We start from the raw sequence: 14,453 nt of genomic DNA on the forward strand, positions 1-14,453 counted from the left end.
CACTTCTTAACATTATTAGAGTTCTCTACACGTGAAATAACACCCCTATAGTCACAATTACTCTCGACATAATGAGAAAAAATAAAACATAAATAAGAGGCAAGCTGAGTGGGAGCAGACAGGAAGTGTTGTTTTAACTTAGTAGTTTGTGTTTTTATTGGGGATTAATCAATTAACAGTAACATTGCTGACACCTAGTGAGCAGTGTAGGATACTACATATTACGACATCTATTGAATGCGTCATCTGAATGCCTTATATTTATATTTTACTTCATTTAGATATTTTATGCTTGAAAATGCTTCATTTCGCTTGCATATTTTGCACTAATAATAGGCCATAACAGTCAACCATGAAAAATTAATGATTTGTGAATTGATATAAAAATGTGAGAGCGGAGCCGCAAAATTCAAGCTCCAGTTTTCGGATTTCCTACACTGTCTTAATTATCATAAAATATGATAATATAAATAATAGGTTGTATAAAACCTCACTGGTGTCCTCAGAGCTGCACTGGTCAATAAATTGTCAGCCCAGGGCTTTTCACTCACTGGTTAGTGCTGCTCCACTTCATTGTCAATTGGTGGGGATACCAAATTGGTGGAGGCGCAGTTGAGTGAATTGAATGGAAAAAAAGATGTCATCCCATTTGTGTGAATGAAATAAGTTTTTTAAATATTTTTTTAAAGGGTCATTTTTAGAAAAATCACTGTGGGAAAAGTCCTAATAATACAGGAACAAAGTCAAAACTTTTTTTAATTAAAAAAATAATTCATAAATTATTCAAAAATATATAATTAATATAATTAATATAATTAATGATTAAATTATATCAGAAAGGCAGGAAATGAACAAATGTAACAGTTACTGATTGTAAAAATTAAAATTAAAATTAAAATTAAAATTAAAATTAAAATTAAAATTAAAATTAAAATTAAAATTAAAATTAAAATTAAAATTAAATACATTAATAAATATAATGGTTACAACCATAATAAACACCTTTTTCATTTTATTCAACAAAAAAATATAAATGAAAAAATACATATTATTATACCATGCGATATCAAGCGATATCAAGCGATATCAAGGGATATCAAGCGATATCAATCAATACAAAAAATAAAAATAAAAATAAAAATAAAAATAAAAATAAAAATAAAAATAAAAATAAAAATAAAAATAAAAATAAAAATAAAAATAAAAATAAAAATAAAAATAAAAATAAAAATAAAAATTTAATTTTCTATTAGGAAAGCAGGAAGTGACCAATGTAACAGTTACTGATTGTAAAAAATAAAATAAAATAAAATAAAATAAAATAAAATAAAATAAAATAAAATAAAATAAAATAAAATAAAATAGGAAAGCAGGAAGTGAACAAAAATAAAATAAAATAAAATAAAATAAAATAAAATAAAATAAAATAAAATAAAATAAAATAAAATAAAATAAAATAAAATAAAATAAAATAAAATAAAATAAAATAAAATAGGAAAGCAGGAAGTGAACAAATGTAACAGTTACTGATTGTAACAAATAAAAATAAAAATAAAAATAAAAATAAAAATAAAAATAAAAATAAAAATAAAAATAAAAATAAAAATAAAAATAAAAATAAAAATAAAAATAAAAATAAAAATAAAAATAAAAATAAAAATAAAAAAAACTTAAATTATATTAGGAAAGCAGGACGTGAACAAATGTAACAGTTACTGATTGTAAAAGTACCAGATGGAGGGGTAGGATTTAATAAGCTTTGCTTCTTCCTACTCCTTTTGGACATATGGAACTGGGAACTGATTATGGGATGTACTCAATTGTAATCTGATGCATGTTCAAATGAAATTAAACCATTACCATTACCAAAACATTATGTGACTAAAGTCATAATATTACAAAAAAAAAATGTACAAAGTTTATTCACAATGAAAAAAAATGCAAAAAATTGAGGAGAAAAAAGCCTGAAGTTGAGACTGATAATAATTTTTTCACCTAAATGGCAAAACTGACACGCAGTTTATTTCTTGAAATATGTATAACTTCTTAGCATATCTGCATGTGTTGCTTTACAAAATATTAAAGAGGCCTTTTCATTTTTTACTATCTATCTATAAATATTACTATACTACTATAAATCTTAGGACTAATTTGTGTTAAATATTAATCCATTTCATTCCTCATATATGTATAAGTATATCATATATGTTCCTCAGTATGGATGTTTTTGCTGCCGTTTATCTGTTTGAGTTCAAAATAACTTGGAAAATTTTGAATGGATTTGGATGACATTTTCAGGAATTGTCAGAAATGGAATATGGAAGACGTGATTCTATTTTGGGGGTGATCCGGAACACCGTGTGGATTCGGAATGTTTTTTTTTTTACATTTTGACATGGGACTATTTTTGGCATTTGTGCATATAACTCCACAAAAATGGTCATAAGACTATTATTATTCAGATAATGGAATCATTTGGGAGACTATGATCCAGAATATGGACCTATGGGAACTATGGAATTTTCATCATAGGAGCAAGAAGCAATAAACATGATATAGAACCCAGACACTGTGGTTAAGGAATCATCACTCCAGGGGGGTGCTGGAGCCTATCCCAGCCGTCTTCGGGCAAGAGGCGGGGTACACCCTGGACTGGTGGCCAGCCAATCACAGGGCACATATAGACAAACATTGACCTAATTCCATGATGTTAAATATTTTCTTTCAAAAATCTGATATTTGGGGGTTTCTGGAACAAATGAATTGCATTTCATTGATTTCCTGTGGGCTGGCAACCAGTCCAGGGTGTACCCCGCCCCTTGACCCTCGTGAGTATAAGCGGTAGAAAATGAATGAATGAATGATTTCCTGTGGGGGAAAAAGTCCTTTTGGAAGGAATGAATAACATCTCTATTAAGAATTGTGTGTTTTCCACAAAAATACAATAAAATCTGACCTAAAAAATTACAAAAAAATAACCCAAAAAACAGCTTGGATAGGCTCCAGCACCCTCATGACCCCATGAGTATAAGCGGTAGAAAATGAATGAAAGAATGATTTCCTGTGGGGGAAAAAGTCCTTTTGGAAGGAATGAATAACATCTCTATTAAGAATTGTTTGTTTTCCACAAAAATGCAATAAAATCTGACCTAAAAAATTACCAAAAAAACAAAAAAAAAAACAGCTGGAATAGGCTCCAGCACCCTCGTTAGTATAAGCGGTAGAAAATGAATGAATGAATGATTTCCTGTGGGGGAAAAAGTCCTTTTGGAAGGAATGAATAACATCTCTATTAAAAATTGTGTGTTTTCCACAAAAATGCAATAAAATCTGATCTAAAAAATTACCAAAAAATAACCCAAAAAACAGCTGGGATAGGCTCCAGCACCCTCATGACCCCATGAGTATAAGCGGTAGAAAATGAATGAATGAATGATTTCCTGTGGGGGAAAAAGTCCTTTTGGAAGGAATGAATAACATCTCTATTAAGAATTGTGTGTTTTCCACAAAAATGCAATAAAATCTGACCTAAAAAATTACCAAAAAAAACAAAAAAACTGCTGGGATAGGCTCCAGCACCCCCGTGACCTTTGTGAGGAGAAGTGGTAGAAAATGAATGAATGAATGAATGATTTCCTGTGGGGAAAAAATCATTTTTGGAATGTAGGAATGAATAACATCTCTATTAATAATTGTGTGTTTTCCACAAAAATGCAATAAAATCTGACCTAAAAAATTACCAAAAAAAAAAAAAACACCATTGGCTGCAAGGTTTTAGCCCGATGGGCCAAATGATTCACGAGGCCTTGACCCAATTCCATGATGCGTATACCGAAAACAGCTCCACTCTTAACTCCGACCTTGTTCAAACTCACCTCCTTTGTTCTTGACCTCAATCTAAGCTCTCAACGTTTTAATCCCGCTTCACAAGACGCTTTGATTCCTGATTTTTGTGGTCCTGGACTCGGACTCGGGGTGCAACGTCAAACACTGAGTTGTTTTGCAGCACCGATATGTTGAGCTGCACCGCTGGATGGAGTCTTAAACCCAGATTAAGGTTTTTTATGTAATCTGCTCTCCTCTGGGAGATTGGAGAGACATCTGTCGACAGAATCCCCTGAACGCATCACTCGGCTCTCTCGGCCTCCGCAGGGGTCGTGCATGCATGCATGCATGCATGCAGCATAGCTTTTATACTATAGCGCGGTGCCGGGTCGGTCCACAAGTGAGCCTCTCGGTTCCCACAGCTGTCTCCGCTGTTCTTCTAATGAGGGAACGTTCAAAAGCTCTGCTATAATTGCGCGGTTGCTAATTAGCAGCTGGCAGGGAAACAGATGCAGCTGCAAAAATGCGGACATGACAGGTGAGATGAAAACAGAGAATGTGTGTGTTTTTTTTTCCTGCATCTGATTGGCACATAAAGACGTCGTCAAGGTCGGCCGCTCCGGGGAGGTTTTATGATGCATACATGATGAAAAAGCACCATCATGTCATCTGTATTGAAGTGAAAGGATTTATCCAATTAGTAGTTCCGTGTATGTAAACAATAAGAAAAGAAAATCGTATTTTTAGGATGTTTTTTAATGTTGTAGGTCTGAAAAACATGATAAATATGACTGCGGATGGAAACGCAAGGCCATGCTGATTTGGCTGTTTGACATGAACGGTCCGGAGCGACCTCTTGTGTTCACAAGCGGCATTACAAGGCATTACATCAGATGGCTGCTTTAATTAGAATTGTGCGTCTTGTATTGTATTGCATAACAGGGGTGGTATCGAGCCGATACACAGGAAATACCTGATACCAATATTGCCGATATTAATACTTAAGCTATACTTAGCTGAAATATCTAAAATTTGCTGTTCATGAATATAAGCAGAGTTTAAAAAAAAAATGAACTTAACAGTTTAAGGCAATGTAATATTATCAACAAAATAATACAATTATTACATTTTATTATTATTACATGTAAGTGTTTGAGCATATTATTAATAGTAAATACATCCATAAATACGTTTTAATATAAAATATAAAATATAAAATATAAAATATAAAATATAAAATATAAAATATAAAATATAAAATAGTAAATAGTAAATAGTAAATAGTAAATATTAAATATTCAAAATGAAATAATAATTATCAAATATTAAATATTAAATATTAAATATTAAATATTAAATATTAAATATTAAATATTAAATATTAAATATTAAATATTAAATATTAAATGTTAAATGTTAAATGTTAAATGTTAAATGTTAAATATTAAATATTAAATATTAAATGTTAAATGTTAAATATTTAATATTGTTTAATTTATTAAATATCAAATGTCAAATATTATTTAATTTATTAAATATTAAATATTACATTTATAAAAAATGAAATATTAAATATTCGAAATGAAATATTAAATATTAAATATTAAATTTATTAAAAATGAAATATTAAATATTCGAAATGAAATCTTAAATCTTAAATATTCGAAATTAAATATTAAATATTAAATATTAAATATTAAATATTAAATATTAAATATTAAATATTAAATATTAAATATTAAATATCAAATATCAAATATCAAATATCAAATATCAAAAATCAAATATTAAATATTAAATATTAAATATTAAATATTAAATATTAAATATTAAATGTTAAATGTTAAATGTTAAATGTTAAATATTTAATATTGTTTAATTTATTAAATATCAAATGTCAAATAATATTTAATTTATTAAATATTAAATTTATAAAAAATGAAATATTAAATATTCGAAATGAAATATTAAATATTAAATATTAAATTTATTAAAAATGAAATATTAAATATTCGAAATGAAATATTAAATATTAAATATTAAATATTAAATATTAAATATTAAATATTAAATATTAAATATTAAATATTAAATATTAAATATTAAATATTAAATATTAAATATTAAATATTAAATATTAAATGTTAAATATTAAATATATAATGTTACATCCAGAATAAACACCTTTTTCATTTTATTCAACAAAAAATATTAATAAATAAAAAATAGATACATATAATCATAACCAGGATAAACCAACAATTTTTTTTTTAATACAAATAATACATTTAAATATTTATCATAAAATAACAGCCACATTTCGTGCTAATATTAATCCAAAAATCGGAGGGGGACGTCAACTCTACCTCACCGGCCTCCGGGACATTGCACGCCATCATAAGTCTTCGTGTCTGATGCCATTCGTCTCGCAGGTGACCTCCCTCTGCACCATCGTATTCCCACCGGCCCTCCGACTCCTCTCTTGACGTGACCACGCCCCTTCCTGTCACATCCGACATGGAGCCCATCAAGGTCCAATCAGAAGGTGGACTGAATGTGACCCTGACCATCAGGCTGCTGATGCACGGCAAGGTGCGACTCGGAGAACCGGTTGCATCACATGGTGTCTGAACCCCACCCACAAGTTAACGTCTTTTTGCTATTGTTGTGTGTGTGTGTGTGTGTGTGTGTGTGTGTGTGCAGGAGGTCGGCAGCATCATAGGAAAGGTATTCGTTCAAACACGCAACACACGCAAATATTAATAAACGATACATTTATGAATTCATTCTCGCTTTCAGAAAGGGGAGACGGTAAAGAAAATGCGTGAAGACGTAAGTAAGAGCGTCTTACGTCAACACCGTCTTGTAATTTCTCGCACGTACCAAACCAAACTGTCGTCTTGTGCAGAGTGGCGCCCGCATCAACATCTCAGAGGGCAACTGCCCCGAGCGGATAGTCACCATCACGGGGCCGACGGACGCCATCTTCAAGGCCTTCGCCATGATCGCCTACAAGTTTGAGGAGGTAAAATACTTTCAGGGTCACATGACCAAACGTCAACGTTTATGTCCACTGCCTGTTTAAGTCGACCAATTATTAATTATTATTGCTTTTTTGCAAAAGCAGATTTGTGCTTATGTCAAAATTGGGGGGGGGGTCCTCCACACTGGGGGCTGTGTCGGGTCTGCTGAGGGGGTGCCATCCTTGGGTCCCTTCGACCCGGCCGGCTGGGGGTGCCTCCCTTTTAATGTGGGGGTCCACCCGTCTGTCGGATAATATTGATTAAATATTATTCAATTTATTAAATATCATTCAATTTATTAAATATTAATTATTAAATATTAAATAGAAAATATTAAATAGAAAATAGAAAATAGAAAATAGAAAATAGAAAATAGAAAATAGAAAATAGAAAATAGAAAATAGAAAATAGAAAATAAAACTAATATATTAACATTAATATATTAAAATTAATAAATTAAAATTAAAATTAAAATTAGTTTTTAAATTTAAATTATTTAAATCAGTTGAATAGTACTAAAAGGAACTCATGGTGCATTCACTGACATTCGGTCATTATTTCAGTGTTATTATTTTTTGAACCCCTGAGGATCCCTTGTGGTTGCCAAACTGTCGTCAGCAAACCCCAACCATTAATTCATTCATTCATTTTTACCGCTTTTTCGGAGTAAATTAAAATTAAAATTAAAATTAAAATTAAAATTAAAATTAAAATTAAAATTAAAATTAAAATTAAAATTAAAATTAAAATTAAAATTAAAATTAAAATTAAAATTAAAATTAAAATTAAAATTAATTAAATAAATAAATAAGGAAAAGTGCTCTACAAATAAAGTTGATTTGATTTGATTAACGGTAGCGATATCACGCGATATCACACGATATCACGCGATATCAAGCGATATCAAGCGATATCAAGCGATATCAAGCGATATCAAGCGATATCAAGCGATATCAAGCGATATTCAACAAAAAAAATAAATCCATGAATACGTTTTTTAAATTAAAATTAAAATTAAAATTAAAATTAAAATTAAAATTAAAATTAAAATTAAAATTAAAATTAAAATTAAAATTAAAATTAAAATTAAAATTAATTAAATAAATAAATAAGGAAAAGTGCTCTACAAATAAAGTTGATTTGATTTGATTAACGGTAGCGATATCACGCGATATCACACGATATCACACGATATCACGCGATATCAAGCGATATCAAGCGATATCAAGCGATATTCAACAAAAAAAATAAATCCATGAATACGTTTTTTAAATTAAAATTAAAATTAAAATTAAAATTAAAATTAAAATTAAAATTAAAATTAAAATTAAAATTAAAATTAAAATTAAAATTAAAATTAAAATTAAAATTAAAATTAATGGTTACAACCAGAATAAACACCTTTTTCATTTTATTCAACAAAAAAATATAAATAAAAAAAATAAAATAGATATTATTATACCATGCGATACCAAGCGATATCAAGCGATACCGCCCCTGAAACTGACATGAGGTCAGGAACCGCGTTCGGTCATGTGATGCCACCCACTCGGAAACAACATGAAACATCAACCAAAACTTCATCATTCCAGGACATCATCAACTCCATGAGCAACAGTCCCGCCACCAGCAAACCCCCCGTCACCCTGAGGCTGGTGGTCCCGGCCAGCCAGTGCGGCTCGCTTATTGGCAAGGGGGGATCCAAAATCAAAGAGATGAGAGAGGTAGCGGAAGTCGTGTCCCTTCAACCCAAACAGGAACCCATAATCACAAACACAAACACCTTCCTACTCCCAGTCTACAGGCGCTCAAGTCCAGGTGGCGGGCGACATGTTACCCAATTCCACCGAGAGGGCCGTGACCATCTCCGGGGCGCCTGAAGCCATCATCCAGTGTGTCAAACAGATATGTGTGGTGATGCTGGAGGTAGGGTCAATTCTATTTCATGTTGTGTTGGATTTGATTGACAGGTGTCACATTCAAAGGGGGGTTTTGATGGTATTGATTGCTGATGAATGCGCATGGCAGATACTCAATGTTAAGGGAAAACTGCACCGTCATCCATGATCCTTATGTTAGACTCTTCTTCAAAAACTATTTTTTTATATACATGCTTTGACCAGGCTGCACGGTGGTTGAGTGGTTAGCGCGCAGGCCTCACAGCCAGTTCAATTCTCGACTCTCGACTCTGTCTTCAGATTTAACATTTATATTGAAAAAATATAATTTATATGTAGATTAAGAATTTCTAAGTTCTGAGTAGGGCTGCATGGTGGACAAGTGGTTCGCCCGCAGGCCTCACAGCTAGGAGACCCGAGTTCAATTCCACCCATTTCAATTCTGTGTGGAGTTTGCATGTTTTCCCCAAAATATAAATAAATTATTATTATTATTATTATTATTATTATTATTATTATTATTATTATTATTATTATTATTATTATTATTATTATTATTATTATTATTATTATTATTATTATTATTATTATTATTTTGTGCTTTATTCTTGTAAAATTTCAGCTGCTTTTTCCACATTTCTGATTTTAAAAAAAATGTAAATTGTTATTTTAAATATTTTTCAAATTTATTGAATATTTTGACTTTATTCACATATTTCTTTCCACAACCTAATTTTCCAAAAATGACAACTTTGTCTGTTTCTTTGTTTGTTTGTTTTTGTTCCAAAACTTCCAAAACTCGTATTTCAACTTTATGCATGTTACTTTTCCTCATAACATTACAATTTTATTTTTCGGTAATTTTTTTGGTTTTTTTTTTACGTTACATTACAACCTTTTGTCTTAATATTTTGACTTTATTCCTGTAGAATTGGTGCTCCTTTTTCCATTTTTCAAATGTGATTCTTGTTCAATGATATTTTTAGAATGCGCTGCACGCCAAAAAAAAAAAATCCTTCACCACAATTGGCCCGCGGGCCACACTTTGGACACCCCTGGCTGCTGTTATTGCATATAAGTGTTTGAGCATATTATTAATAGTAAATACATAAAAAATAAATATAATATATAAAATAAAAAATAATAAAACATATTAAATAAATAAATAAAAAGATTATAATATAATATAATATAATATAATATAATATAATATAATATAATATAATATAATATAATATAATATAATATAATATAATATAATATAATATAATATAATATAATATAATATAATATAATATAATATAATATAATAGTTACAACCAAAATAAACACCTTTTTCATATGCAATTATTCAATTATATTTTTAGAATGCGCTGCAGGCCAATAAAAAAATTCCTCACCTTAAACGGCCCCCGGGCCACACTTTGGACTCCCCTGGCTGCTGTTATTGCATATAAGTGTTTGAGCATGTTATTAATAGTAAATACATAAGTACATAAAAATAAATATAATATATAAAATAAAAAACAATAAAACACATTAAAAAAATAAATAAATACATAAATAAATAAATACAAAAATAAATCTAATCTAATCTAATATATTATAATGTAATATAATATAATATAATATAATGGTTACAACCAGAAACCATTGTTGTTATTGCATATAAGTGTTTGAGCATGTTATTAATAGTAAATACATAAATACATAAAAATAAAAATAAAATAAAATAAAATAAAATAAAATAAAATAAAATAAAATAAAATAAAATAAAATAAAATAAAATAAAATAAAATAAAATAATTACAACCAGAATAAACACCTTTTTCATTTACAATGATTCAATTCTATTTTTAGAATGCGCTGCAGGCCAATAAAAAAATTCGAGTACTACAAGTACTACATGTTGTTGCGAATGTACTGTACCTGCTACTACATGGTCACAGCATGTTTATTAGTTTTCAAGGTGAATTCCATGACTTTCATAATAGCTGATTTATGCTAGCAGTTTTATAGCATGAGGATTGTGGATGATGGGGAATATTTCCCCCAAAAAAAGGTGCAGTTTTCCTTTAAAGATATTCCAGGTCTCGGTTAATTTGAGCCGTCTGCACCGCCAGTTGTCCGCCGGGCCGCCCCTGATAGCACCCGCCTGGGACGCCGGGACTGTTGAGACGTGGCCGTAAGTCTCGAGAGCGCTCAGGTTTGGGTTTTTCTTTTAGCGCGTGGCGTCATCATTATCCAGTTGAAAGAGACGTTCCAGGTGGCGCCCAAAAAAGCGGACCACAAGCGAAGAGCACTTTCGATGTCACGGGTTTCCCCCCCCTTTCAGGCACCGCCCCCTTTTCAGTCTCACTTTACGTGCTCTTGTTCTTCCTTTTTTTCTAACACTCTCTCCACATCTCACTCCTTCTCCCACTCTCCTCAGTCCCCACCGAAAGGTGCCACAATCCCCTACCGCCCCAAGCCTGCCTCCACCCCTGTCATTTTTTCAGGTGGCCAGGTAAGAGCGGACCCACTGGGGGCGTCCACAGCCAACCTCAGCCTCTTACTGCAGCACCAGCCACTGCCTGTTAGTGTCGCACCAGGTTTTATTCACCCGACCCGCTCCGCAGCACTACACGCCTTCGCTCACCCCCGCCCCTCACCCCCCCGTCCCCCTCCCCCACCCATCCCTTTTGACGAGCATGAAACCACCCTCACTGCCATCCATCAGCCTGGAACTGGGATAAATGGCCTCACTGGGGTCATTAGTGGAGGATTTGGCTGCGGCCGCGGTCTATTATTTTGGGGCTGGGCAAATCCATCAAGGCTGGCGGGGGGGACCGGCCGGGTCACCGAATTATTGATGCGAGACAAAAAAAGAAGCAATATTAATTCGTTTCTATTTATCCCCGTGATCCAGTGATCATATTGTCCAGTACTTCAATACCGAGTACTTACATGAAACTAATGCTGTATATCGCAAATAACCACTGTTTGTGCACAATACTGCAGTACGCAGTACAGTTATAGACATAAAGGTAAATACATGAATACAGTTATAGAAATAAATATAAATAAATACAGGTTATAGACATAAAGGTAAAAATACATAAATAGAGTTATAGAAATAAATATAAATAAATACAGGTTATAGACATAAAGGTAAAAATACATAAATACAGTTATAGAAATAAATATAAATAAATACAGGTTATAGACATAAAGGTAAATACATAAATACAGTTATAGAAATAAATATAAATAAATACAGGTTATAGAAATAAAAGTAAATACATAAATACAGTTATAGAAATAAATATAAATAAATACATATTTTAAATACAATATTTATGTCTATAATCTTTTCACTAATTGAAAACAGCCTATTTCCAATCATATGGAAAAAATTATAATAATTTATTATTACTGTTAATTCATACTCATATTTCATAAATCAACCGCATAAGCAATTAATGTAATAATATCACGAGGCAATGATACATTTATATTCATAAACGCCGTATTCACTCTTACAATCCTGATGAAAACCTTTCTGTTATATATCATAATGTAATGAAAATTAAATATTTATTCATATTAATTTATGAATTAATCATTCCTGACTGCAGATATACCGAGCTTCCAAGCAATCATTTTCATGCTAATATCGGACATACCTGAATATGTATATGATTATGTATATACATGTATAGGACTTGACATGATTTATAATTAGGGATGCTAATAATTATTTGTAATGATAATTCAGCATAAAAATACAATATCGGTTGATATCGGTACCGGATTTTTTTCCCGATCATGAAAACCAATCCAACGCAGGAAATACTGTTTGTCAAGTTGTCATGATATCGAAATTTGAGTGTTGGATAATATCAGCATATCGATTTTCTGCAAAAAAAAAACAATGTCATTACATAACATAACATAAAATAATAAAATATTTTTTGAATAATTTTAATTAATAATAACCAATTACATTAAATCTAATAAAATGTTTTTCAAAGAATAAAATTAATCAAATTTTTTTTTATTAAACTAAAACTAAGAATTTTAATATATGATATTCTATGTGACTGGGCCAGCACTGCTAATTCTGAAGGCAGATTGCCGTGGGCAGATTACACTCACGTGGCAACACAGAGAAGCTGAAATCTAATTGGACGAACAAATCTGACATCACAAGAGTGTTGTGCCCTTCTTGATTATTTTTTTCTAGCATGTTTGTCGTGTAAATTTTTAAGCTTGTCAAACAAACTTAAATGCTAAAAATGCTAAAAATGCTAAAAATGCTAAAAATGCTAAAAATGCTAAAAATGCTAAAAATGCTAAAAATGCTAAAAATGCTAAAAATGCTAAAAAATGCTAAAAATGCTAAAAATGCTAAAAATGCTAAAATTGCTAAAAATGCTAAAAATGCTAATGGAAACCGAAAACAAAATTGTTATTAAATGCTCCTTGTTATTAATAAGTGAGAAAAAATTATGGCTCAGTGTGAAAAAAGTGATGGCAACACATGGCAACACAGAGAAGCTGAAATCTAATTGGACGAACAAATCTGACATCACAAGAGTGTTGTGCCCTTCTTGATTAATTTTTTTCTAGCATGTTTGTCGTGTAAATTTTTTGTCGTGCTTGTCAAACAAATTTAAATGCTAAAAATGCTAAAAATGCTAAAAATGCTAAAAATGCTAAAAATGCTAAAAATGCTAAAAAATGCTAAAAATGCTAAAAACGCTAAAAATGCTAAAAATGCTAAAAATGCTAAAAATGCTAATTCAACCGAAAACAAAATTGTTATTAAATGCTCCTTGTTATTAATAAGTGAGAAAAAATCATGGCTCAGTGTGAAAAAAGTGATTGCCCCTTAAGCCTAAGAACATTGCCCTGCTGTTGGTTTCAGTTTGAGGTCTCCAACAGATGGCCTTCAGAATTCATGGTTCCATTTATGGTTCCACGGTTCCAGGTCCTGAAACAGCAAAACAGCCCCAGACCATCACACTACCACCACCATATTTGACTGTCGTTTTCTGCGTTACTGTAAAGGAACCCAAACCTTCCAAAAAAAGTTCAACCTTTATCTCTTCAGACCACAGAGTATTTCGGGGGAAACAAAATACTCTGATGTTGGATGTTGTTGTGGGGTCTTTTGTGACCTCTTGGATGAGTCGTTGATGCACTGTTGGAGTCATTTTCAGTTGGCCGGTTAACCCCGGGAAGGTTCTGTACTGTTTCATGTTTAGTTCTTGTGGATAGTGGCTCTCACTGTGTTGTGCTGGAGTCCCAAAGCTATAAAAATGGCTTTATAACCTTTTTCCTGACTGATAGAGCTCAATAATATGTTGTGTTTTTCACACAGGGTCATGTAGGTTTGGATTTTTTTCCCCCTTTAGTAAAAAAAAAATAATTTTGATTAATATTTACAGTTTTTATGATATGAAAAATGGAAGTGTGACAAATCAGGGTCACTTTTTTTTAGAGACGTGCTACAAAATTAGGATAATAAAGACAATGTTACAATCTCATGGGACAAGAAACAAGTGCAGGTCAGTGCTTCTGATAGTTTAGGCCAGCAGTGAAGGCTTTGCTGGCTCATGATCACTTCAGGTTAATATTTAAAAAAAAAAAAAAAAAATTTTTGCTATCTCAAATGTTGACATGAAATTTAGCTCAGTTCTGGAGTCGGCTGCCCCCCCACCCC

At 31.2% G+C, this 14,453-nt stretch overlaps 2 protein-coding genes across 13 annotated transcripts in view; one reads left to right on the forward strand and one right to left on the reverse strand.

The window, feature by feature from the left end:
- The window catches only part of atp7b (ATPase copper transporting beta), a 205,825-nt gene that overhangs the window by 123,290 nt on the left and 68,082 nt on the right, over positions 1 to 14,453 (reverse strand). The gene's annotated exons all lie outside the window — the stretch shown is intronic.
- Positions 1 to 14,453, forward strand: part of LOC131104132 (poly(rC)-binding protein 3-like) — a 30,898-nt gene that overhangs the window by 6,104 nt on the left and 10,341 nt on the right. For 8 of the 12 annotated variants that reach the window (XM_058050965.2, XM_058050975.2, XM_058050973.2 and 5 more), the window contains exons 2-8: positions 6,258 to 6,417; positions 6,529 to 6,552; positions 6,625 to 6,657; positions 6,734 to 6,850; positions 8,441 to 8,572; positions 8,646 to 8,774; positions 11,178 to 11,321. In XM_058050965.2, coding sequence (XP_057906948.1) covers positions 6,343 to 6,417; positions 6,529 to 6,552; positions 6,625 to 6,657; positions 6,734 to 6,850; positions 8,441 to 8,572; positions 8,646 to 8,774; positions 11,178 to 11,321 — 654 coding nt within the window. In that variant the 5' untranslated portion in view covers positions 6,258 to 6,342. The remainder of the gene's footprint in view (positions 1 to 6,257; positions 6,418 to 6,528; positions 6,553 to 6,624; positions 6,658 to 6,733; positions 6,851 to 8,440; positions 8,573 to 8,645; positions 8,775 to 11,177; positions 11,322 to 14,453) is intronic. The other 4 variants (XM_058050969.2, XM_058050971.2, XM_058050970.2 and 1 more) reach the window with 1 other exon arrangement.

Source organism: Doryrhamphus excisus, linkage group LG15 (assembly GCF_037039965.1).
Source record: "Doryrhamphus excisus strain RoL-2023G ecotype Guam linkage group LG15, RoL_Dexc_Guam_v1.1, whole genome shotgun sequence".
Lineage (NCBI taxonomy): Eukaryota > Metazoa > Chordata > Actinopteri > Syngnathiformes > Syngnathidae > Doryrhamphus > Doryrhamphus excisus.